This window comes from Dissoconium aciculare (assembly GCF_010015565.1).
Source record: "Dissoconium aciculare CBS 342.82 unplaced genomic scaffold K489scaffold_5, whole genome shotgun sequence".
NCBI lineage: Eukaryota > Fungi > Ascomycota > Dothideomycetes > Mycosphaerellales > Dissoconiaceae > Dissoconium > Dissoconium aciculare.
The window spans coordinates 1176430-1200158 of NW_022984955.1; the positions used below are offsets into that span (position 1 = coordinate 1176430).

The following is a 23729-nucleotide window of genomic DNA, read 5'->3' on the forward strand; positions in this document are numbered from 1 at the left end:
GATTCCAGTCCGCATAGAGATGAGCCGGCGGAAAGCGCCCGCGCGTTAAATTCCTGCGCGGGGCGCGCCTTGGTGGGATGTGTGTAATTATGTCATGCTCTAATGAATTAATAATTTTCCATAGATTGCCAGCCAGATTTGCAACCAGTCATCCTGGTGGCGGCGATTACTTCAGTTTCAACTCGCTGAAGACACAGATTTCCTTCACTCACAATACAGAACGACACCTCGGTGGCCGTCATCATGGCAACGCTTCTCCAGAATGCACCGTCTGCAATGCCGGGCTCTGCGGCCTCCTCACATCCCTTCACCTGCAACACTTGTCAGGTGGCCTTCAGGTCGGGTGATCTACAGCGTACACACATGCAGTCAGACTGGCATCGCTACAACTTGAAGCGTCGTGTAGCTTCTCTGCCACCTCTGACATCAGAAGTCTTCGCCGAGAAGGTCCTCGCCAACAAGGCCACTGCTGCGGCCACTGCGGCTCGCGCCAAGTTCGAGCAAAGATGTGAGGCATGCGACAAAACATATTTCAGTGAGGGCGCCTACGTCAACCACCTGGGAAGCCAGAAACATAAATTGTTGGAGGCGAAATACAACGCGAGGAATGGAGGATTGGACGGTATGGAGACGGACAGCATGGCAGATTCCACGTTCACCCTCGGAGAGACACTGGACACTGCAAGCACACAGACTCGCGACGAGAGTGACGACGACCAAGAGCTGGGCGATGTTGTCCAAAGCATGAGCACCACGAACATTGGCGCGTCTGCACCAACTGCTTCGCCTGCTGAAACTTCGAACGATACCGGATCTGCACAGCAGCGAGCGCCTGCAGGCGCTGAAGACGGCGAAGAGTATGAGCACAAAGCCGACGTTCAGCAGTGCCTGTTCTGCAATTACATATCGCCAACTATGGATCTCAATGTTCACCACATGTCCAAGCAGCACAGCTTTTTCATTCCGGAACGGGACTACCTTGTCGATTTACCTGGCCTCATAACGTACTTGAACGAGACTGTTACCGTTCTACATCAATGTCTGTACTGCCACAAATCAGTGCATACATCAAGTGGAGTGCAGACACACATGCGTGACAGAGGTCATTGCATGATCGCATACAGCACCGAAGACGAGCAAATGGATGTGGGCGAGTTTTACGATTTCAGATCGACATATTCCGACGAGGACACTGAAGATGATGAAGAAGGTCCCAGCGGCGGAGTAAGCCTAGGAGCCAAACGACCAGTCAAGACTACGGTGAAGAATGCAAAGGGCGAAGATGTCGACATGGAGGATGACGAAGGATGGGAGAGTGATGGGTCCTTGTCGTCGGTACCCACTGATGAAATTACATCTGTGCCCATCGATCAAGCACACAACTACGCCAAGCTCGATTTGCATCGTCATCACTCGCACAACGACCCTCGCCCGCACAAGAGCAGCGATGGCTTCCACTCTCATGCACACTCCACCGCCCACGCCGTCTACCACGACGATTTCGAGCTTCATCTACCATCGGGACGTACCGCTGGACACCGCAGCCTGCGAGCGTATTTCCGACAAAACCTGCGGAATTATCCCTCGGCAGAAGAACGCGCACAGAAAGCCCTCGAAGACAGCCGACATGACTCAGACGCGGATGATTCAGATGCCGATGCTGCAACAGAGCGAGGCGATGATGACCGACGAGGCCGCCAAATCGTCAGCCGTGCAGAGGGTGGCTTGGGCATGGTGGGTGTCAGTGAAGCAAAGAAGCGCGAGGTGAAGGCGGTGGAGAAGCGGGCTCGCAAGCAGGAGCAGCGTGATCAAGCACGTTACCAATGGGGCAATGATAAGAGAGGTAATGCTCAAAAGCATTACCGCGATCCTCTTCTGCAGTAGTTGGATGTGGGTGTTGCGTCTTCGATTTCGTGGAGTTACGGTAGCGTAGCATGTTTGTCACATGGAGGTCAACTTGGATTCTATTTTACAATCAGAAGCGAATGTGAATACGGTATGATGATCGTAGTCAAGGCCGAAGCCTCTGTGAGGAGCAGTGATGCCAACGCCGGAGTCCAAAGCTGCGGGATCCCCACTTCCCGAACTGACGATCGACTTTCGGCATCGTCACACGGGATTTGAGATTTGGGCAGCGTTGCTTCGTGACGAACGTCCAGCGTCTGCCAATGACGGGCAACGACGAACCTCGGCGGGTCTGGCGCAGCGGACGGCGGAAAGTCGGCATGGCGGCCCGAAGCATGATGATGGCAGACAAAACGAACGAGGCGTGGGAGAAAACGTCTGCAGACGTGCAGGAGCAGCAGTCGTACCCGCTACCTAAGTAGGTGTCGTTGTCAGACAGTGCTTGGGTGGTGGAGGAATAGCGCCGGCGGTGAAGGAAAAACTTTCGGCGCAACTCTGCTGGTCCTGTCCTGTCCCATTGGCGGAGGGCTTCTCCAAGGTTATGGAAACGAGGAAACGAAGGGTCTTCAGCGGTGCCACGTGAGCATTTACGGTGCAGCAGCAGTCCGCCCGCCGTCGACGATGTCTCTGCCGATGAGACGATGGCGATCTACCTTGGTAGGTACATACCACTGTGGGTCGCAGTCATTTTACCTCCATAGCACACCGTGCATAGACGTTGATATAATTTTCTACGCTCAGCATAAACACACGATTTGACGGAGGAGATCGGGGTAGAGTACCCACTACTCTCTGCATCGATCGTCAAGGAGTATGCCCCTCCCCAAGCAATGCCAGATTCGGCAGATCGCATACAGCAGCACATCGGCTCGAAATTCATCATCGTCATCGTGAGGTCGCCCGGAGAATTTCGGTGCATGTTTGTGTCATCCTCCAATTTAGTAAGGTCATACACACGCCGGCCCGGACATTGGAACACGGTTCTGTGACGATTGCTGTCGTGAACACTGTTATCCACCCGTATGCGGCAAGTGGTGCCTAACAGCAAACCTGCAGAAGGGTGTTGCCCTAGTATCTTTAGGTGCAGGTAACGCATGCTCTTATTCTTGCTGTTCTCTCGACTCCAAGATTCTTTGTTGATCATAGCACACTCTTAAAACAGTACTCCGTCGCCAGCCAGCCAGCCAGCCAGCCACACACACAGCAGCCGGATTGTCACTTTGACTTCAAAGCCCACGCCGCCTGCTGCACACACGCCCCTGTATATGCTCGCTCATGCTCACCGCACATCCATCGTGATCGCTTCAGATCACGTCCTCGTCCCCAGATCTCAACCTTACTTCCTTTTCTCGTGTATTTGTAGTACTCATCTCACAGTAATGACTTATGGAGCTGTCAAGGCTCGATCAAGAACGCCATGCTCTGGAGCTCAGCCTATCGAGATTGAAGGCCGACCTGCGACACTGGCAGACTTGGGAAGCAGAATATGAAGGACTGAAAGAGGAAATCGACGCCCATGTGGGACCGGTCGACGTCCCTACCCTGACACTCATCAGTCAGACATACAAAGGCGACCTGGTCGACGAAAAGGAAATCCGGGATCTATCCGGCCTTAGCCAAGGCAAGTCATATACTGCCTCGCAGATCTCAGGCTTTATCTCAAGACGGCAAGAATATGTCCAGAAGAATATCGAGACAATTCAGCGACAGTTTTGGGATGCCGAGGCCAAATTGGAAGAGTTCGACTTTGTTGCCTTCTCAGCGAATCGTGAGGATGCCGATGTCTTGCTTCTCACTGAGATCAGCGAGGAGCTCGATGACAACGACAACGTTGTCGCGAGTACCGTGACTCACCCGGAAAAGTCCAGTAGCCAGCTCTTTGATTCTCTCAAGAAAGCAGGCTTATCGACGCAAGACCTGTCACCGAGTGGTGGTGACTCGAAAGCCAAATCACCCGAACAAAAGCCCATCAAATCAGCTCTGAGCACACCGCCTATTTCGACCTCGCCTGTGAGAGGCAGACAGCCATCAGTTGACGATGATGCCAAAGCAGACACAAGCGGCGACGAGCAACAGAATTTCGACCGGCCGTCTGTCCGAAAGAAGTCCGTATCCTTCACAGCCGACACGAAGAGACCCTCGGAACCCCTCCGCGCAGATTCTGAGGACGGCAAGAAGTCCGTGTCTTTCGCGGAAAAGGTTGCCATCGCACCTGCCGCAGCGCCTCCGGACAATAGATCGGTATCCTTTGCCGAGAAACCAATTGAAATCCCCGCCGTCACGCCCCCAGCTGCGGTTCCAGAGGCAAATTCAGAAAGCGAGATACAAAAGAACCTACGGGCCAGCTTCAAGCCAGGCGAAAAAGTTTATGAGCTCAACGATGATGATGAACTAGTTGCAACTCACTTTGTACTACCCGAAGGCGAGACGGCAGAAGAAGCACAAACCCGCCGCGAGATGATCGATTACAACTTGAACGAAGTCGGACACATTGTCGCACAGCTCGATCTAGAAGACGATGACGTCGACGCAGACGACAGCGCTTCGGCCTCGGACTTCACCTCTTCGGAGCACCCTGATGAGGATACACCTTACACAAGCGGACATTCTGACGTTGACTCGGATGAAGAAGAGGACGATTTCGGTCGATCAAGAATTGCGATCAGCAAAGAATACCACAACAAAATGCAGGAATTATCAGCCAGGCTCATCGGCAACCTTGGTCCAACACCTGCTCTCATTGAGAAATCTGCCGATATTGATCCCGGTGATGCGCGCAGGTTGGTCATCCGAGATACGGCGTCCTCGAATGACAACCAGGATCCCAAGACGGCGAGACGAGAGAGTGCATCGAAGCACGTCAAGTTTGCAGAGGCTCTGGATGTCGCACCTAGCGATAAACCCCCCACGAAAGCAACCCTGCAGAATGAGAACACCGACTCGAAGATCGTTGGCGAACCTGTGGAGCGAAAGACTGCCCTGTCACATTCCATTCCACGCGAGATCCCTCGGCCGTCTGTAGGTGTCAAATTCACGAGGCAGGCTTATGACTCAGAAACAAGTCAAGATGAGGAAGAGGCGCCATCCGGACCTCCAGGCCAGACCATCGCCGAGAAGTTGACCGAACGACCGGCAACTAAGAAGAAAATTGCTGCTCCATCTGCAGACGGAAGCGATCCCGTCATGCAACGCCGCGAACTCGCCGAGGCGTACTATTCCCGCCGCAACAATATCATCCGTCAGCAAGGAGGATTCAAAGCCGACCCCGACGAAGACGATGAGCTAGGCGAGCTGATGGAGGAGAGGGATGGCAGAGTGAAGAAAGTTAGCAGGTTCAAGGCCGCGAGAATCCGATCATGATGATCATTGAGGCGGTGTTCAGACTATATGATGTACAAATTGCATCTTGGAGAGAGGACCGGAGAGCAGCACGGGCAGAAGACTGTGTGAAAGCTATGAAGGCATGCCAGATTGAGTCCGAAAGCTGCCACTGCTAAGGCGGGAACGATGCTCATTGTATTGAAAGGTCATTGCACTTAGTAAAATAAAATTATGAATTACCCAGACCATTCCTGAAAGGTTCTCCCTCCTCAAGCCTGTTATCCTTTGATGTCTCGCCTGAGCAGACCGCTTGACCTTCCCGAGTTTACATCCGGATTTCCTTGACCACCCAGCCCCTGAAAACCACCAACGCCACGCTAACCCCACAAGGTGCCTCATATGCTCGTTCCAAAATTCACACGATCCTCCCTCAACCGGAGCTGAGAAGACCTTCCTAGAATTGATTTTCCACATGCATCGTCCGAACTCCAATCTGCGCCCGAGCCGTCCCGACCGCGCCGCCGTCAATCTTCGCCGTCTGCCGCTCGGACGCCTCGTCTGCGACAAACACCCCGAGTCCGAGAAATGCTTCGCACAACGCCCGGTTTGTATAGGATTGTATACTGTAGCCTCCTGCACCGATGAGCGGGTCCTTCCTCGAGACCTGCAGCGCGTCCCATACGTAGTCGTCCTGGGGGGTGAAGTACTTTCGCTTGTGGAAGGTGATGCCACCGAAGGGGTCGACCGGGCCTTCGGGCTCGGCCTTCTGTCTCGTTCGCAGACCCCGGAATGCGAGCCCGCCGGCATCCTCGCCCACGTGAGACGATGGGTCGCCGTGGGGTTGGGGCTTCGGCTCCGCGCCGATCTGGCGGTCTTGTCGTCGCCGGAGCGCGATCTGTTGGCCTTCCTTGGCGACTTTGGCGGGATCTTGTCCTCTCTCTAGACGTCGTAAGACGTCTCGCCGGTTCTCCTCTACTTCCCTGCGCTCTTCCGCCTCCTCCCTCCGAGCCGCTTCTCGTCGCTGTCGAGCTTGTTCGCGCTCGGCTTTGTGCTGGGCATGGCTCTGCAGAGCTTCCTGCTCGGCCAACGATGCATTCTCCTTGATCTCTTTCTCGTGTTGGACCTTGTACTGCTCGAATTTGCGCTTTGTAGCTTCCACATCGACGAGATTCACGAGGTTGAAGATGATGTCCTCTACGGTGTTTAGGTAGTCGTTGTAATCGCGCAGACTTTCGAAATCGTCCTCACGGCGGTTGAAGACCGCGGCTACCTCTTTCCGGATGTCGACCTCGCGCTCGACCTTGAGATCTTCGAAAGTCTGCGTCCGGAAGCCGCTCTTTTTCAGGGTGTGCTTGCAACCTGGGATCGGACAGTTCGCTTTACCGTGGAGAAACACGCGGTCAACGCAGGACTGGCACATTTTATGGTAACATGTTGGGTTGATGAGGAGCTTGAGATTGACATTCATATAGCGACTACTTTTGCACACCGGGCATATATCTGCAATCGCCATCGTTCGTCAGACATCCTGTTCCTCACAAGCTTCAGTTTCATCGTGTTGGCTCTCACCATCTTTCCCTTCGCCATTGCCCAATCGCGAATCCCGAGGCGCAGCGCCTGGTTGAGCGGCGCGAGACATGTCGAGATGGCGGAAGTGAAATGATTTGCTGAGATTCCGTCCGGCCGAATGCAACGAATTGTTCCGGTGTGACTACATCTCTCATATGCGGAACATGTTCAGTTCGCGACTCGTGGTTTGACAGCAGAGACATGTGCTGTAACCATGTTGAGAATAAATAATGCATGCACTGATGTGCGAAATGCTAGCTATGATATACTTGAATTGGTAAGCGCGGCTTTGCCGGCTGAGAATTGCGGATGACCTCCGCAATCATTCTCGAGACTCCCGCTTATGAGAATCGACTTTTTGAAACAATTATTGCCATACCCAATACGCTCGTGCATCATCAATTTCACAGTCGCGACAACATCATACACCTACAACCGGATTCTCCCGCATCTATCATCGTCTGAGACTTCACATCAGGCGCCTAGCGATCGCCAGCTTGTCAGCACCGTCGTGACACCGCCTCCTCATCACCCTCATTCAAAATGTCAAAAGAGCAACACGGTCTCGACCACTCGAGAGATCCCTGCCCTTGGGTAGCATTATCAGATTTCGGTGGCGCGTTCTGTATGGGAGTACGTTACAACCTGAATGATGGACGCGATGAAGAATCGGATACTTAAAAGGGCATAACTGATCATCGATGGTTACAGGCGATCGGAGGCGCAGTATGGCACGGCATCAAAGGTTTCCGCAATAGCCCATACGGTGAACGACGGATAGGAGGTATGGGTTTATTACACACGGACCGAACCTACTAGATGTCGTTGCTGACTCCTTCACAGCTCTCACAGCAATCAAGGCTCGCGCACCTGTACTCGGCGGCAACTTTGGTGTCTGGGGTGGCATGTTCAGCACATTCGACTGCGCAGTCAAGGGCGTACGAAAGAAGGAGGATCCGTGGAACGCCATCATCGCCGGTTTCTTCACCGGTGGTGCGCTCGCTGTTCGTGGTGGACCTCGAGCTATCCGCAACGGCGCAATCGGATGTGCCGTCTTGCTTGCCGTTATTGAAGGAGTTAGCATCGGATTCCAAAGAATGATGGCAGAGGGAACTAAATTGGAGATGCCACCACCACCGCCATCAAACTCGTCTGCCGGCAGCGAGGGCAAGCTCGCACTCGCATAAGCTATTCGACTGTTTCCGATGACGATCGTCACCTGGTCGACTTGGCATGACACGACCATTACCTTTGCGGGAGGATATTTGTCGGAAATCTGCGCCATCATATCTCCGGAATCTTGATGAGCTGGGACACTGACGCGAGGCACAAGGAGTATTCATCTCGAAGTAAATGCATTCGAGATGTGTGGGCATAGCGGCGGGCGTTATTCGATGACAATGGTTTTGCGCTTTAGATCTCCACTTGGCCGCTGCACTCCCGGCAAAATCAGCAAGGAAAAACAGGCGCTGCCTTCTTGCTGTACTGTATCCCTACCTTTACCTTTCTTCAGCCTTGAAATTTATATGGATATGTAAATTCTAGAAATCATGACGAGACCTTTTTTCTACAGACAAATGATCTATCATTTAATATAACGTCGCCACATACTACTCACAAGCCCATAACTCCCGGAGATAACTGCTTCACATACGCCGGAAAACATTACCGCTTGCGCTTCGCCGCTCTTTGCCCCGTTTACTTGATCGCCCGACATCGTCCTCTCTTTCTCCCTGGAAGCGATTGGTCTTCTTCTGCGATTTCGATGGCGCAAAAGTGATTTCCTTCTCGCCGAACACATCACCGTGCTTGGCAGAGCCATTTGTATTTCCCCGATCGCTTGGCAGAGAAGACTTGAGATCGCCGAAGGAAGTTCCCTTGTGATCCCGCTGAGGGGCAGCTTTTCGGGAAGATGACGAGACGCGCATGGTCGGACCAGCGTCCTTTTGTTGTGATCGTTTCCCGGACTTGTGGTACGACGACGAGCCGATTCGTCCCTTGGTTGCCTCGATATCGTCGACAGTCCGTCTGGACCGTTGTCGATGGGGTGCGTCTTGCATCGCGACGTCTTCGCCATCTCCGTCTGCATCGCTTTCGGCACTGTCTCCGCCCGAGGCATCGTCCTCGAAATCGTCGGTCCCACGCTTGCCGACAGTTGGAGCAGTCGGCTTGCTGAGGGCGTACTCTCGACTGTTCTCGTCGATCTCGAAATCCTCGTTTTCGAAAACGCTTCTGAAACGATCGTCGACCAGGCCGGCCGCAACTGGGTTTTCGGCCTCGGGATCGACCTGCGTGGGATCCTCGGTTCCTGCAGATGTTTCGGCTTGCCCCTTGCGAAGTAGACGTTGCGCCCTGCGATTCTCCCTAGCCTCTTCTTTGGCAGCAAGTGCCTCGGCGAATTTGCGATTGACCTTGACAGCCACTTTCTTTTGGCCACGAATGCGGCTTTCGCGCTCCTTGTTGATTTTCTCCTGAATGCTTTTTTGTCTTTGTTGTTGCATCAGGTCAGGGTTGGTAAGCAATTTGGCTTGCTCATAAAGTCGCTGTGCTACGAAATATCCGTGCATGTAAGGTCGAAGGAGATTGGTTGTGCCGACCAAGTGGTCGAGACTGAGCTCACGCAGCTGCTTCATGTCCAAAAATTTGTAGTTGTCGTAAACCTCACCACCACCGGTACCTGCCGATTTGAAAGCGTTGGGATCCTCGGCATCTTCAGCCATCTCCTCGACAAGGTTGTCTAAGAATGCGCACCATCGCGGCGCAGGACCAAGCTGGGGAATGAGGAATGAATGCTGCTGGCGTCCTTCGTTCGCCGTCAAGAGCATGCCGCTATCAGGTACCCACTCGACATGATTTAGGTCCACGGCAGGTTCCATGTTTGCCCACAATTCGCCACTTTCGACATCCCAGATTTTGATACACTTCTTGTCTGCGCTCATAATTTTGCTTGACGACAGCGGCGCGTTGATGTACGCGAGATTCTGTATGGGAAAATCATAGCCCTGAGACTTTTGTGAGAGTGGTACCGGTGATCGCAGATCATACGTTCGGACCATTCCGTTGCTGTCTCCTGTCGCCAGGTTGAGCCCAGAACGATGAAATGCAAGCGCAGTCATCTCTGGCCGTTGGCTGAACTCCTCGTCCGATGCTGCCGCAGGAGGCCCTAGTATGCTGACTCGATTCCGTGATCTCGAATCCCAGCATTCGACTGAACCTATTGAGGTCCCAAATGCCAAGAGCCCATGACTCTCCTCTGCAATTGCTGCGCAGTTGACAGCTCCGACATTAATGCCTCCCTGTAATGCGCCTCCGCCAAGCGAGGAAAAGTCGTCGCCGCCCACTTCAACTTCATATGCCTTCATGAACCTTCCAAGCTCCAGATTTAATCGAAACACTTCACCAAGGCCGTCAGAGTTCACACCTACAGCTGGTATGAGAGCCTCGGCTGAGCGGTTGTTGTACTTGAGATCACGCCCATAGCGTGGTATTCGCGAAGTTGTATGCAGACCGCCAGGCGTGTGGAACTCCAGAAAACGATCTGTCTGGAGATGTAAAGATTTGCTGTAATCGGAAGACAACAGAATGAAGGTCTGATTGATAGTGTTGGTATGACGAGCGTAAGAGAGCGACAGATGTGGCAAGTAGTGGACATGAATCTGAGGTTTATACGTGCCTGTGCTCATAACCCATTCGCCATCCTGGCTTACACGCGTACAAGCACTGGCCTCTTCGAACTCAAAGTCTTGAAGAAGTTCGATTCGATTCGCATATTCAGAATCTTTTTTCAGGCTTCGTTTCCGCTTCTTAGCGAGCCATTCTGGGAGCGGTCTCGCTGTGGATGCGCCAGCTATCGTGTACACCGGAACAGACCCATGTGTGGTTAATTTCATATCTTCTGGATTATGACGGTGACCCGCAAAATAATATCTCACCCAACCGCAAGTGGTGTTTGTCGTTGTGGAATTCGACGACGATCAAGCTCATCATTTTAACGAAATTTCGTGAGCGCAGCGATCCAGGTTGCCCAGCATCGTTGCGATTAGGGCTGATCCTGGCATAGCGCTCCAGTATTTGCTGTAAATTCCGTCAATTTGGTTCGAGCCGTTGCGGGCAGGACTCGGTCTAGTGCCGGAGGTGACATGCGCCTGATCTTCATGGGTTCCAAGGGCTGGATTTGACGTACATTCCCATCACACACGCTTTGTAGTGCAGCCGTGTAATCCGTCCACGGACATACGTGATCTCTCCATACACAAGCATTAATCGATCTTGCATACACACTACACATCACCACCCCCGACTTCTGCTTCTCGAACAACCCTTCTCTTTTGCCGTCCGCCCATCTATTCGGACAATCGAAGCGTCTCTCTATCACCTCGATCAGCAAAAGCCCATGACACCTTCATTCCCCGTCGACGCCTTTCCGCGACAGCACTCTCACCATCGATATATTCCCTAGGATCGGACAGTTGCTGAGCTGCGCGTTTGATCTCGTTCAGCATGGAATTTCCTAAATCGTGTACGACGAATGCACATATGATAGCTGATGTGCTGGGCTCACATTACTACATCTATGAACACAAGAGCGTGGATCTTGATGACTTGGAGAAATGGACGGGCCTGAACAAGACCATTGCCGCTCTCCGAGAACGAAACGTGCTCTGCACGTCTTTGGGCGGCGATCTTTGTTGCTTCCAGCTCCCTGACAGTCGGGACATTCCTCCGCCCGAAACGTGGCCATGCATGTTTACTCTCAAGACCCAAGGCGCTATGCGCGAAGGCCCTGCTGGCTCCTCTGTACGAGTTGGTCGGATGGATGTTTGCCTCCTTGAGAGTATCGAAGGGAGTCTTGCGTTTAAACTCGCCAGAGAAGGCGGGCTGCTGCGCATAGCACCCTGGACCTGGACGGGATCCAGTAATTGCGCGCCGCCTGGATCGCCAGAACCATTTTGCATCGAGGTGAAATCACGCATATGGCCTGACGGATCGCTCTGCCTACTGCATCAATTGCAGCTTTACGGTAGTTGGGTTCCCACGCTGGATTCCGCTCAAACAGGCGAAATTGTAATGCTTGCGCCATTTGGTATCAGGGCCTCAGTCTCTGACATACCCACCTCATTCAGCGAAGATAGTCGCCTCAAGCAGTACATTGGACGGATCGTTGCTTGCGAAGGTATCGAGCTATCCGCAACAACTTCTTGGTTGACTGTGCAGAATCTAGGCATACTTCCCAAGCCATTCATATGGCCGAAACAACTTTGCCTATCGGCTTTCAATAGCAACTCACGCTCCGATTCTGGTGAGGATTCTCAGACTTGGAGGAACTGGTTCCAGCTGAACGAGGGACATGCTTTCCAAGATCCTTTGTCTGTCGCAGAGCGCTGGCTGCAATCCGCAGGAACAAGGGAGCACCCTTCACTCATAGTCGGATCAAACACCACACCAGGCAACGATGCCTCCATGGATTTCTCCCTGAAGACTTCGTCAGAGGCTGAGATCGCTAATGCCGATTTGATCCCATCTCCTTCCTTCAACCAGCGTTTAGCAGAGCAGCAAGCAGCACTGAGCGGGATATATCCAACGCCACCGGATGGTCTTGCTCAGACCTCTACGTCTGCTCAATTTGGACTAGATCACAGTTCATCAGAGACTCAGAACGAGATTGATGGCTCTCTAGAAGAGTCGGGATTAGACGGCAATGACCTCCAATACAGGATCCAACGATATGATTCTTCTGCTAGTCAGCAAATATTTCCCGTGGATCAAGTGTCCTCGTTTGGGACTCGCGAGGATATTGAATTTGCAGAAAATGACATCGAAGATGCCGATTTCAACTTTTTCGACGAGCCTGACGACGAGAGAACCGTCGCCCAAATGCACGACGTCAGCATGTCGGAGTCTGTTACTGCCATTGACGAGCAAGTGGGGACGTACGTACTGTCCGACGATCTTGTTCCCGACCGTCGCGAGACCCTCGTACCTTCAGACCCCGTCAATGAAGGTCCAGATACTGTCGAACAGAGACTGGAGTCTCAAACAGATCAAGACCGCCCGGAATCTGTCGACGCAAACAAGGAAGATGGCACGAACGGGAGTTGTTCTGAACCATTGCTGAAAAAGCCTTTGAGCCCTTTTGGCGTAAAAGAACGACTATTCCCACCCCCAATCCCTGCGAGCTTAGCACACGGAGCAAGGCACGAGAAATCTAATGCACACAGGGAAGGCACTTACAGCCCTGTCGTATTCCGGGAGGGACTTAGCTTTGCTACAAAGTACGGGCCGAGAGATCTCGCGTCTACTAAGTCTAACTCAGGTATCTCCTCGTCTGTCCCAAGTATAGCACTGCCGCCACACAAGCGAAATCACTCCAATGGAAGACCGAAATCGCAGCGTGATACCAATGACGAAGATGATGACAGCGGCAGCGATGCCGACTCGTATAGCTCGTCACTCAGCGAGAGTGAGGCTTGTGTGGAGCCCATGAAGCTGTTAGAGGATCGGAAACGTAAGCGCGGTTCTCTATATGAGTTGGTGCAGCCGCCGATACAGTCGCACGCAAATGCCTGGATTGAAGAGGAGAACCAACGCATGTCAGATCGCAGTCTTCCTGAGTCAACGATTCTCGATTTTGTGCAAAAGTTGTCACGATTCCGAACTCTGGCAAAAATAACTGCCAGTGCTTCGGGGAATGGGCAACATGCCGACCCAAAAGGAAGGAACATCAGGCCTCGACAACCATACATGGACGATTCCGATTTTGTGGAGAAGTCGGACGCATTGAGCAAGCAGGATCTTATGTTTGTAGCACAGCTTGTCGGCGAACAGGCAGTCACCAGTGCAGCGTGTTTTGGTCCAGTCGACAACTATGGTGACCAGTCACGGCAGAATTGCAACCAAGCGTATCTGCCGAGCTTTTCGGATCAACTGAGCCGAGCTGTGGAGGCCATACTCCCCGGAATCGACCAATTGGACATTGTAAAATCAGCTTTGGTTCGAGAGCCCTTCAATAGGGCTATGACGAATCAAGGTAAAACACCTGCGGGTCCACCACGACCTCCACAAAGGTCAGAAACTGCAATCACAGGCCCCGACCTGTTCAACTTGCCCACACCTCATATCAGGATCCAGAGATTTGCAGACAACTGGGAGTTATTGCCCACTTGCCTACAATTTTGGGAAACACTCGGACTTGGTCCTGCCAGCGGCGCAAAGGATGTACGTGCATTCTGCGTGTTTCCATCGAATACGAGTCTGGAAAATGCCGTCAAGCGTTTCATGGCCGAGCTCGGCTCCGTCTACGAACGATGCAAATTAGGCACACACGCGTACCAGCGCCAACCGAATGCTAAAGACGGGCTGGGCGTTTATGACGATGGCATGGCACCAGTGACTGTTGAAGAGGACTCTTCGATGAATGGAATTATGAAAGCTTATTCTCGGACTTGCGCAAAGCTTGGAAAGGCTTTGGCGACCATGGCTACCGACGAAACTAGCCCCACAATAGTGGTATACATGATCAATCCCTTCTCTGCGACAAAAGCAGTTCAGCATTTGTGTGCTTGCTTCTGGAGGCTCTTCAAGTCATATCGCGACCGACTTCCCAAGACCGACAAATCCGTTCGAGGCGCAGACATTTTACTCCAGCTGGTACCCATCAGCCTTGTCGCCTCGTTCGATGCAATCAGTATCCCGGAGGACCGTCAAATGGCACTGCTTGCGCGAGAAGTGTACGATCGATGTCCTCCCTCGCCGTCTGCCCCCAACACGAGCTCTCCAATAATTCCGATTCTTGCTGCGCCATCAATTGAGCTCGCGGGACCATCATCCAAAAGAGTTCAATTCCAGTTGACAGAGCATCCGTCTGAGGATCTCATGCATGAGGGCTCCTTACTGCATCTTGCATACTCGCGAAGCGCTGATCAACACTGGCTCAATGTTGTCTGGATGGACAATACTGGGCAGTCCCAAAGTAGCGCGGTCTACTGCGTCCGAGGCAGGTCATTCGCCGATGCAGCACAAGCGATATGGGACCGGACTCGAGAGATCCTCGATGCGAGACAGGTGATGTGGCGGGTCTACATCGTTACCGACGAAGAATTGGAACGCGCAACGGCATCTTTCTGGCAGAGTATTGTTTCTAAACCCCGATCACAACTTTTGTGTGTCACCCTTCTTACTATTCGTGCTGACCCAGCGTTGATGCTCGCGGTGCCTATTCCAGCCGACATCAGCAGTATGAATGGAGCCGACCTCGGTACGTTTACACCTGCTGCCACGCCACAAGCGACCAACAATATGAATTCCCCCGATGTCGCTGGCCATTCGACTGCACCGCCTACGCCAGCACCCAGTGAGCCTGCAATGTCGATGAACGACATTGACCCTGATGCGCATCTTGTCGACCTTGCAGATGAGAGCTGGGCTATGCTGCTCTGCCCTAAATTGTTACAGATGGTCAATCGTCATGCTATGGCAACAGGAGTGTGGTTCCGACGTGGAGAGTCCGACTCGGCTGGCGGCGATTCGATGCTCCCCCGCGTTGGCGTTAGTCTTTACTGGACCATTCAAGTGAAGCCTGGTGGTATGATGGAGGCAGGACAGCCGAAGCATGCCGAGATGGCGTTGCGGGAAGTGATGAGGATGTATCGACCTTTGGCGGTCTTGACCAAGGCGAGAGGTCTGGATATTGGAACCGCTGCTTTGCTACCTGTGCATGTGGCTGTTGCCGCACAAGGAGCCGCGGGACTGAACGGCATACTTCAGCCATCGCGAGAATGAGAATTCAGAGCCTATAGTTCGCGAATGCAAGACCCTTTTTGACAGGTTGAAATGGATCTGATGGTGCACTATCGTCCATGTATCTCCTCCTTCAGGTTGTTCAGTGTGCCCAGGTCATACACATTCACAATATCATCCAAGCTGCGCACAGGCTTCCACAGTGCCTCCTGCCCGCGCGGTGCATTACCGTCTCTCGTGCGAACAAGCACTTCATCGTTTGAAATGGGCCAAGGAACATGTACTTCGTCTTCCTCGAGCAACGCCGCTAGAGCAGGGTTCACCGTCGCTCTTGAGCCGTCCGTGCGCCTTGCACGATGATGATCCTGTAACTCCTTGCGATTGCCCTTGAACACGAAGCCGTCCGCCACGTCGTCTTTCCATTCCGTCCATTTCTGCGACTCGTTGGTTGTCATGCCCGCCCAGATCAGATAGCAATGATAAGCGAAGAGCCCGAAGGGCAAAGACGCAGTCGCAGCTGCCAATAGCCCTACACCCGCGACTGAGATACCACCGATTTTGATGGCTATCACGAAGTTATCCCCCACTTCTTGCCGAAATGCAGGCGACAGGAAGGAATTCTGAGGGTTGAAGTGGAAATTCGGACGCAAGATCCACCAGCTGAGATAGGCGCCATAGACCTGCAGTGCGGTCATGCTCAGCAGTAGAGCCAGAAACCAACGGTAGTTCCCACGGCCGAGACAATTGTTGACCCACGGACAGTGGTGGTCGCATTTCGCCACACAGTAGCCACAGAAGCTACAGTGCTTCGACCGAGGTGGTTTGCGAATGTGGCATGTCGGACACGTTGTACTGGGCCGGAACAAAATGTGATCATAGGGATAATCGTTCATGCGGAGGGCGTGATTGGCGGGTGTGATGTAATGGGCAGTATGTGAGGCACACCAAAACGTGAAGATGTACGGCGCAGGTAGCAGCACAAACAGAGGCAACACGAGCCGCCATGGAAGGCGTGCAATCGTGCTATAGAGGAAGATCGTTGCGCTTCCCGTCAGGAGGAATAGAAAGATGAACTACAGATCCTCACCTTTAGTCTTCTTGTGCGGGCAGTGTCGCTCCAGCCTCGCTTTATGACATACCAGTACGACCGGATTCCTCTCGTAGAAAAGATATTGGCCAAGATGGGTGCATCTCTGGGCGACTTTACCTCCACTAAGGACATTGTCCACCCTTCGCAGGCCATTTGGAAGTTGAACGCAAAGGGCGCGCTGTAGCCATCCCACAGGAGTCTTTCTCAGTGCTGGTAGCTGGCCGAAAAATGCAACAAACGTGATGAATGAGATTGTGAGGATGGCGATGGCGAGAGTGCGTAAAAGACCCATTTCGTGAACACTTCAAGGGTAAATACCTTGTTGAAACGCCTCCGATGGATCTTGCGCGTGTATTGATCCTGCTGAGCCTACATCATGCGGCGAAGCAAGACCCTCCTGTTTCGTGATGCAAAATTGCCAGTCATTTCCACCAAAAATGGGTGAAACAAAAAACGATGGTCCCTATGGGGGTCGAACCCACGACCTTGGCGTTAACTGTACCTCTCAATGAAGTCTATTAGCACCACGCTCTAACCAACTGAGCTAAGGAACCCTAGCACGCGGCAAATGCCGTCAGCGCGGATGTGCGGGCCGCACCAGGCGCTAGTCCCAATGCAGCGTACGCAGTCCCACCTTTTCTTGTAATGTCCAATCGCGGATTGCAATTTGACATCCAAAGCAGGCACGGGACCATGGCTGGAGGTGCTGCGCAAAATATATAAAGCTTGGAACACGGCTGACGAAGATACTGCTCGTTGCGATCGCCTGTGATCCTGTTGAGACAGAGAGCCTCATCTGGCTTTCGCCGGGATCAATTCTGTTGCGATGCTTACCGACAGTCACACGAGCAAGATGACGATGATGGCGGTGTTCGTCATGATGGTAAACAAACATTGTCCAGGTGATGTTTGGAAGGCGCGACTGTGGCTGTTGACGTTGTTGTTGTTGTGCCGCCCACGCCCAACTCGGTCAGGGCATGGCGGAGCGCCCTTTACACGTGACAGGATATTTCAACTCTGTTATGCGACTGCCAAGATGGGTTTGCGTTTCTCGGCTGCAGGCTGACAACGGGTCTCCTTGCCGATGCCTCCGTTCTATCTAGATGGAGGTGGGAAGGACATTCATAGGCGTGGGTTTTATGCAGGTGGGCATTTTTGCAGCAAAGCAGATGGGCCGCGTGTACACTTCTGTTGGCTCGTGTCATCGCCCGCCCAGGATGGTTGAGTGAGCACCCTCCTTCCTACCTCTACACCCTAGGCAGGGCTTCCTCAGGTGTGCTTGTCGCTCGTCGATGATGTTACGGGACCCACCACCACCACCACCCACCTGGGCAGGGAGAAACTCTACGATCATGGTGGTACCTAGGTATGTATTAATAGTCTTCGCTCAGTAAAATCTTTTCTCCCTCGTGTTATTCCTGTACAACAAATACATCGCACTTTCGCTATCATCGACATACAACCATTCCATTCTCTCTCACGGCCCAATTCTCACGGTCGGAAACCATCGCATCCGCTCTCACTTTTCGCAACTTTCGTCAACGGCCTCAGGACGTCCGGGCGCATTCTCAACGGTCAGCGTCATCGACCCTAGCTGCCAAGTTCTGGAACAAATACAACAATCGTTGTCCCACTCTTCTCGTGTTGCGCTCACGACAGCTCATACTCAAATCAACACCTCTTTCAACATCCGATTAATCGAACAACAACATGTCGGATTCCGGTGCGACAACCATCCCTCCTTCGGCCATTATTGTGCTTTGTCTGGTCGGAGCTGGAGCTTTGGTGCTCATCTGTTACGCTGCTGGCCGCCACTATTACGGCCAGCACGAGCCCCAAGCCAACCTCGAGGCTGCAACGGCCCATGACGGCATGTCGCAATTACAGTACATGCGCGTGGTACGCAATCGGAACCAAGATGACCTGGCGCGGACGTATGGTCATAAACGCGACAGTCAGGCCTACACGCAGAAGTATCCCATGTCTTCAATCACTTCCGAAGCGTGAAGACAAGTACATGCGACGGGATTTGATGACTTGATGAGCGACGACTTACGACATGGCTGGCGAGAACAAACAGCATTTGCCAATAGCCCTTGTGCTGATCTTTTCTGGGAAACTCTTTTTCTATACTGTGCAAGCTTGACTCCGCAAAGCTTTTCCCATCTGGCATTCTTCTCGACGATGTGCATTGCGACTGCAGCAATACCGTGGTCCAGACCATCGCACGACTGCGGAGCTTTTCCATGCATCTATTCAAGACGGCACCAACCTGCCAACCCACGGAACGGCCGTTCTGGGGGACAATCTCCGCGAGTTCCGACGACTCGATCAGTTCGACCAGAGCATCAACACATGAAGATGCCTTTCTTCGACATATGGGAAATACATCCGCCGCGGTTGAGAGCTGAACCAGTATACAGGCTAGCGATGTCATGAGAGTGATTATCTGGCACTGAGTCATGATGCCAGGCAAAGGCGTTGGGCAACCACAGATCTCATATGCAGATTCACCGTTCGAGGACGCGCCGAGTGGCTATCCTTCGAACGCCAATCCTTTTGCCGAGCTCAGTCGTTCAGCCAACAGTCGTAGCCTTCGAAACTTGAACGGGCTACATCGAAAAGTTTCTATCGCTCACACGAAGATTTAATGAATATTTCCTGGCGAATCGGCCTGAACCTGATTCCGACTCGGAAATGTTCTGGTCATCAACCAGCGCCGGACCAAGGCAGACAGATTGCGAATATACGCTCCATCACACCAGGCCACGCTCATATACCCAGCTACAAGCAGAGCAGCACAGTCAGACGCGAGAAGCACGACGCTTACAATTTAGAACGGGAAAACCAAAGTATGAAAGATCGGGCCAGAATTGTACCACGAGAACTAAAACCAGTGGATTTTCTTTGTATGCAACAACTTTTTAGACTATTTTTCTTCGGTGTATGAATAAAGACTTTAATTATCTCGCCATCAAAGATACGGAAGTCCGCGCCAGTGCGGAAATCTCTCCTCGTGAAAATGATGTCCACCCGCCGTCCCGACAGCTGCTCATGATCACGATCAACGGTCTTTGATGCACCAAATGAGGACGGAAACTCATCACCATCAGCCAGGACTTCACGATTACGCGTTCGAGTGCTTCGCCAAGTCGCGCGCAGTTTGATCGACAAGACTGCGCCCCGCAGGCATTGACTCAGTCAGTGGATTTATGATTCACTAGCCGCCGCGGTTCCGCCGCAATCCACGTCACCCAGGGACACCAAGGAGCCTAGAGTGCTAAGTATGGAATCATGCAATCTCTTTGGAAACTAGAATCGTGCTACTGCAAACTGCTTCGTCCTTCTTAACCAGAATCGTGGTTTTGCGATGCGACAAATTACAACGTCATCTTCAGGGTGATGATGGGTCACTCGCCCTGAAAGAGCGAGACGTACACACAGTGAGACGTGATGAAACAAATTGACCCACGCCTACGCCTGTGGACGTAGGGTGGATGGCGACACGTGATTTGGGAATGCCGCTGCTGTACAGGGTCGTCCTGACGGCGGTCCCTAGTCAGGTACTGATGACGCGTTCCAGGGCAGTATCGCAGCTGATTGAGATATTCCCGAACTACTCCCAGCCTTGACTGATTGATTGTGCATATGCGATATTTCCGACCGTTCCGGCATGAGCCATATTGACTCAAGAAAATGCAGCTTCTTACACAGTCCATTCATTGCCCTCACTGTCGCCGGAGCTTCAAGAGTGGAGGGTACCGCCCATGCAGTGTCAAACATTGTCGCAACATGTCTTACCTTTTCTTATGCACGGCTAATAGATCAACACTGAAATCAACGCCGACAACACGCACTTTACCGACTGGTGCAGAGTGTCTCTATCATGGGCAATCTGCTTGTCCGACCACCGTGAACAATTGTACCTGATCGGCCATCGTGGACCAACCAATCAACAACAATTCTAAAGCTGGTTGTGTTTTTATCTTAAAAGACCATATCCGACAAGATGCTCGTGTGTCGCTCGAGCGAGCCCGGAAGCTCAAATGCGAAGAGTCATCGCGAATATGTTGAGAAATTGCCGACCCCAACTTCGACTCAAATCCAACACATCAACGAGATACAGCTTCAGCACGAAGCGGAGATTGTGCAAAAATATCGGAACAGAGAGCAGGATCAAGCGGCGAGAATCATCCAACGGGCTTATCGGGGTCATCGCGAAAGGCGACATGAGAATGGACTCATCCTGGATCCGTCAGAAAGGTGGGCCGAGTTTATTCGGGAATGGCAATGGAGGGCGACACTGTCTCTCCCGCGGGAGCACAGGGAAATTGGAAATGACAGGAGACGAAGTCGAGCCGAATCTGATGTTGCCAAGATGCATTGGCAGCGTGCAGTATTCGTTGCCGAACAAGTTGGCACTGGTCCGCGATCTAGCAGAAGCAAATCCGATGTGAAGCCACGGCATGATGTGCTCACAGCAAAGCACCGAAAAGAGGAAAAGGAAAGTCTGCACCTGGATTCACGGTACTTTCTAGAAATGGTGGATCGGAAACATCGCTACGGGCCTAATTTGACTGTGTACCACGAAGAATGGCAACGCTCCAAGATCAACCAGAGCTTCTTCGACTGGCTGGATCAAGGATCTGCAAGAACTCTGGACCTCCCTGGCTGCTCTCGCGAACGGTTGGATAAGGAGCGCGTCCGGTATCTCAGCAGAGAAGAGCGGGCCAATTACCTCGTAGAGGTCGACAACGAAGGTAGACTTCGTTGGGCGAAGAATGGCGAGCTCATCACAACCAGCGCCGACTTGTACCGCGACACCAGACACGGCATTGTCCCATCAGATTTGGCCGTGGAAGATGACCATCGTGAAGATGACGTTGATTTCGATTTTCACGAAGACGACCAACACCTCACATCACTTCTGGAGACGAAACATCTCGACAATAATGAAACGCGCCACGACGATGGCGAAGATCGCAGAGAGGACACCAAACGAACAGATAGCGTCGTCTCTTCTACCTCGCATCGACACCACCACCACGTCTCCCCCGCCACCATCTTGCAACATCTTCTCCGAGCGACGGTCCGTCCGGGTACATGGATCTACGTCGCGGACACGCTAGGCCGTCTATACGTGGGGATCAAATCCAGCGGAGCCTTCCAACACACCTCATTCCTCTCCGGCGGGAGGATCTCGAGCGCAGGATCCATCGGGATCGTCGACGGAAGACTGACCTACCTCTCACCCTTAAGCGGACACTATCGACCGACGACGAAATCTTTCCGCTCGTTTGTGGCCAGTCTGAGGGCTTCGGGTGTGGACCTTTCCCACATGAAAACCTCCAAGGCGTATGCGATTTTGTTGGGCATGGAGTGCTACAGTAAAACGAAACATGGAATGATGAAGCTCCTGCATCACCATCATGACGGTGATGCAAGATTTGCTGAGAAGGCTCGGTCATAGGGATGTCCTACTGTAGCATGAAGGCATAGCGGTGAGCGCGAGGTTGTGATCAGGGGAGTAAGGGAGACTTTGTGGCTATGCTGATTTGATACCCCGGAGGAAGGCGTGAGAAGTCATTGACTGCGGATATCATCTCCTAAATCGCAGATCGTAGGCTCTACAATCATAATATAATGATCAAAGTCATTCATGTGAGGATAAGGATGGTTTGTGATTTCTTGTCTTGGCTCAAGCTGCACTACATTCAACGCGCCCATCTTGTGGTGCATGAAGCACAACGATCGCCTAATTCAGACATGTCACGTATCCCATCATGTTTCCGGCATTTTTTTCATTTTGCATTCATCCCCAGTTCATAACCACGTTAGAAAAGAGAATCTAGTAACGCTTGCCGTCACGGAGAACATCGCTGTACTCCTCGAGCGGGCTGCGGATAAGCTTGGTCTCCTTCCACAGGTTAGGGGTGAGGAAACCGTAGGTGTTGGTGATGGCGACGAAGGTGGCCTTGAGGGTGTTCTCCAAGGTCTTGGTGGAACCGGATGATGCAGTGTAGATGTCGTTAACACCAGCCAGCTGCAACAGACGCTTGACAGCGGGAGATGCGACAAGGCCAGTACCACGAGGAGCCGGAATAAGCTAAATTGACTGTCAGCAATGTTCCCATTGGTGCATGTGATTAACCAAAAACATACTCGGACGGTAACGGAACCACACTTTCCGCTCTCCTTGACGGGGATGGAGTGAGGTTCACCAAGGTTGGAGCCCCAGTAACCACGACGGATCGGAACAACGCTGATCTTGGCGATGATGATGGCGGCACGGATAGCAGTAGCGACTTCCTTGGAGGTCTTGATACCGAGACCGACGTGACCCTCGCTGTCACCGATGACGACGATGGCCTTGAAACGAGTACGCTGACCGGCACGGGTCTGCTTCTGGACAGGCTTGATCTGTAGAGGAGAGCCAAGTCAGTAACCTGGTTCCTCAAAAGTCGCCCATGTATTGTTTTCACCCACCTTCATGACCTCGTCCTTGAGCTTGGGGAGGAAGAAGTCGACGATTTGGTACTCCTTGATGGGCAGAGAGTGAAGGTAGATCTCCTCCATGCTCTTGATCTTGCCGGCCTTTACCAAACGACCAAGCTTGGTAACGGGTTGCCACTCCTTCTCGTCGCTCTTCGCACCTCCACGTCCACGGCCGCGACCACGTCCTCGGCCACGGTCACCACCACGGCCACGGTCGCCGCCTCGATCACCTCGCGATGCACCACCGCCACGTCCGCCTCGGTCAGCCATGTTGTCAATTGATTTTGGGTGGTGAAGTTTGTTGTGGTTGTGTCGTGGAAAGTTCACAAATTCGCGATTGAAATTCAGTGGGGTATGCGTCCATATCGTAAGGGTATCGAATGGGTGCGTCGAAGTCTTGGCGCTACCCAGCCTGAGTGGGCTGGAGTTCAGTATTGGTGCCTCAGGCATTGAGCAGTCATCGCAAACTTGAGGCTTGGAACCTTGGAACCTTGGAATTAACGATCGCTAGGGTTGGCAACAACCTCCATGGGATGTATCTTCAGTGCGATATCTACGATGCTTGCTTCACATTGCAAGCGCCATATTTGCCACGGTTGTTCAAGTCTACAAC

General features: G+C 52.6%; 9 protein-coding genes and 1 non-coding gene across 10 annotated transcripts; 5 read left to right on the plus strand and 5 right to left on the minus strand.

Moving 5' to 3' along the window:
* Positions 1-25: 25 nt before the first annotated feature.
* Positions 26-2303, plus strand: K489DRAFT_379678 (uncharacterized protein). The gene has a single exon (XM_033604713.1). The coding sequence runs from the start codon at positions 244-246 to the stop codon at positions 1882-1884; it is 1641 nt and encodes a 546-aa protein (XP_033460725.1). The 5' UTR covers positions 26-243; the 3' UTR covers positions 1885-2303.
* A 737-nt stretch (positions 2304-3040) lies between these two features.
* Positions 3041-5554, plus strand: K489DRAFT_379679 (uncharacterized protein). Its single transcript, XM_033604714.1, has one exon. The coding sequence runs from the start codon at positions 3292-3294 to the stop codon at positions 5263-5265; it is 1974 nt and encodes a 657-aa protein (XP_033460726.1). The 5' UTR covers positions 3041-3291; the 3' UTR covers positions 5266-5554.
* Positions 5205-7003, minus strand: K489DRAFT_379680 (CDK-activating kinase assembly factor). The gene is made up of 2 exons (XM_033604715.1): positions 6796-7003; positions 5205-6726 (listed from the first exon to the last, which is right to left on the minus strand). The coding sequence occupies exons 1-2, from the start codon at positions 6863-6865 to the stop codon at positions 5681-5683; spliced, it is 1116 nt and encodes a 371-aa protein (XP_033460727.1). The 5' UTR covers positions 6866-7003; the 3' UTR covers positions 5205-5680.
* Positions 7004-7338: 335 nt separating this feature from the next.
* On the plus strand, positions 7339-7982 carry K489DRAFT_388403 (Tim17-domain-containing protein; the record flags this gene model as incomplete). The annotated part of the gene is made up of 3 exons (XM_033606414.1): positions 7339-7428; positions 7507-7579; positions 7639-7982. 3 exons carry the CDS (start codon positions 7339-7341, stop codon positions 7980-7982), a joined length of 507 nt encoding a protein of 168 aa, XP_033460728.1.
* A 459-nt stretch (positions 7983-8441) lies between these two features.
* Positions 8442-10685, minus strand: K489DRAFT_318514 (uncharacterized protein; the record flags this gene model as incomplete). Its single annotated transcript, XM_033601327.1, has 1 exon — positions 8442-10685. One exon carries the CDS (start codon positions 10683-10685, stop codon positions 8442-8444), a length of 2244 nt encoding a protein of 747 aa, XP_033460729.1.
* Positions 10686-11295: 610 nt separating this feature from the next.
* K489DRAFT_370013 (uncharacterized protein) lies at positions 11296-15573 on the plus strand (the record flags this gene model as incomplete). The annotated part of the gene is made up of 1 exon (XM_033603094.1): positions 11296-15573. The coding sequence occupies one exon, from the start codon at positions 11296-11298 to the stop codon at positions 15571-15573; it is 4278 nt and encodes a 1425-aa protein (XP_033460730.1).
* Positions 15574-15641: 68 nt separating this feature from the next.
* Positions 15642-16913, minus strand: K489DRAFT_318374 (zf-DHHC-domain-containing protein; the record flags this gene model as incomplete). Its single annotated transcript, XM_033601313.1, has 2 exons — positions 15642-16604; positions 16671-16913. The coding sequence occupies 2 exons, from the start codon at positions 16911-16913 to the stop codon at positions 15642-15644; spliced, it is 1206 nt and encodes a 401-aa protein (XP_033460731.1).
* Positions 16914-17078: 165 nt separating this feature from the next.
* Positions 17079-17175, minus strand: K489DRAFT_t23. The gene has a single exon. It is a non-coding gene; the product is annotated as a tRNA-Ile (tRNA).
* A 675-nt stretch (positions 17176-17850) lies between these two features.
* On the plus strand, positions 17851-18628 carry K489DRAFT_431062 (uncharacterized protein; the record flags this gene model as incomplete). Its single annotated transcript, XM_033608432.1, has 2 exons — positions 17851-18520; positions 18581-18628. The coding sequence occupies exons 1-2, from the start codon at positions 18332-18334 to the stop codon at positions 18626-18628; spliced, it is 237 nt and encodes a 78-aa protein (XP_033460732.1). The 5' UTR covers positions 17851-18331.
* A 3841-nt stretch (positions 18629-22469) lies between these two features.
* On the minus strand, positions 22470-23386 carry K489DRAFT_409509 (putative 40S ribosomal protein S2; the record flags this gene model as incomplete). Its single annotated transcript, XM_033607592.1, has 3 exons — positions 22470-22727; positions 22784-23041; positions 23108-23386. The coding sequence occupies 3 exons, from the start codon at positions 23384-23386 to the stop codon at positions 22470-22472; spliced, it is 795 nt and encodes a 264-aa protein (XP_033460733.1).
* Positions 23387-23729: the final 343 nt, after the last annotated feature.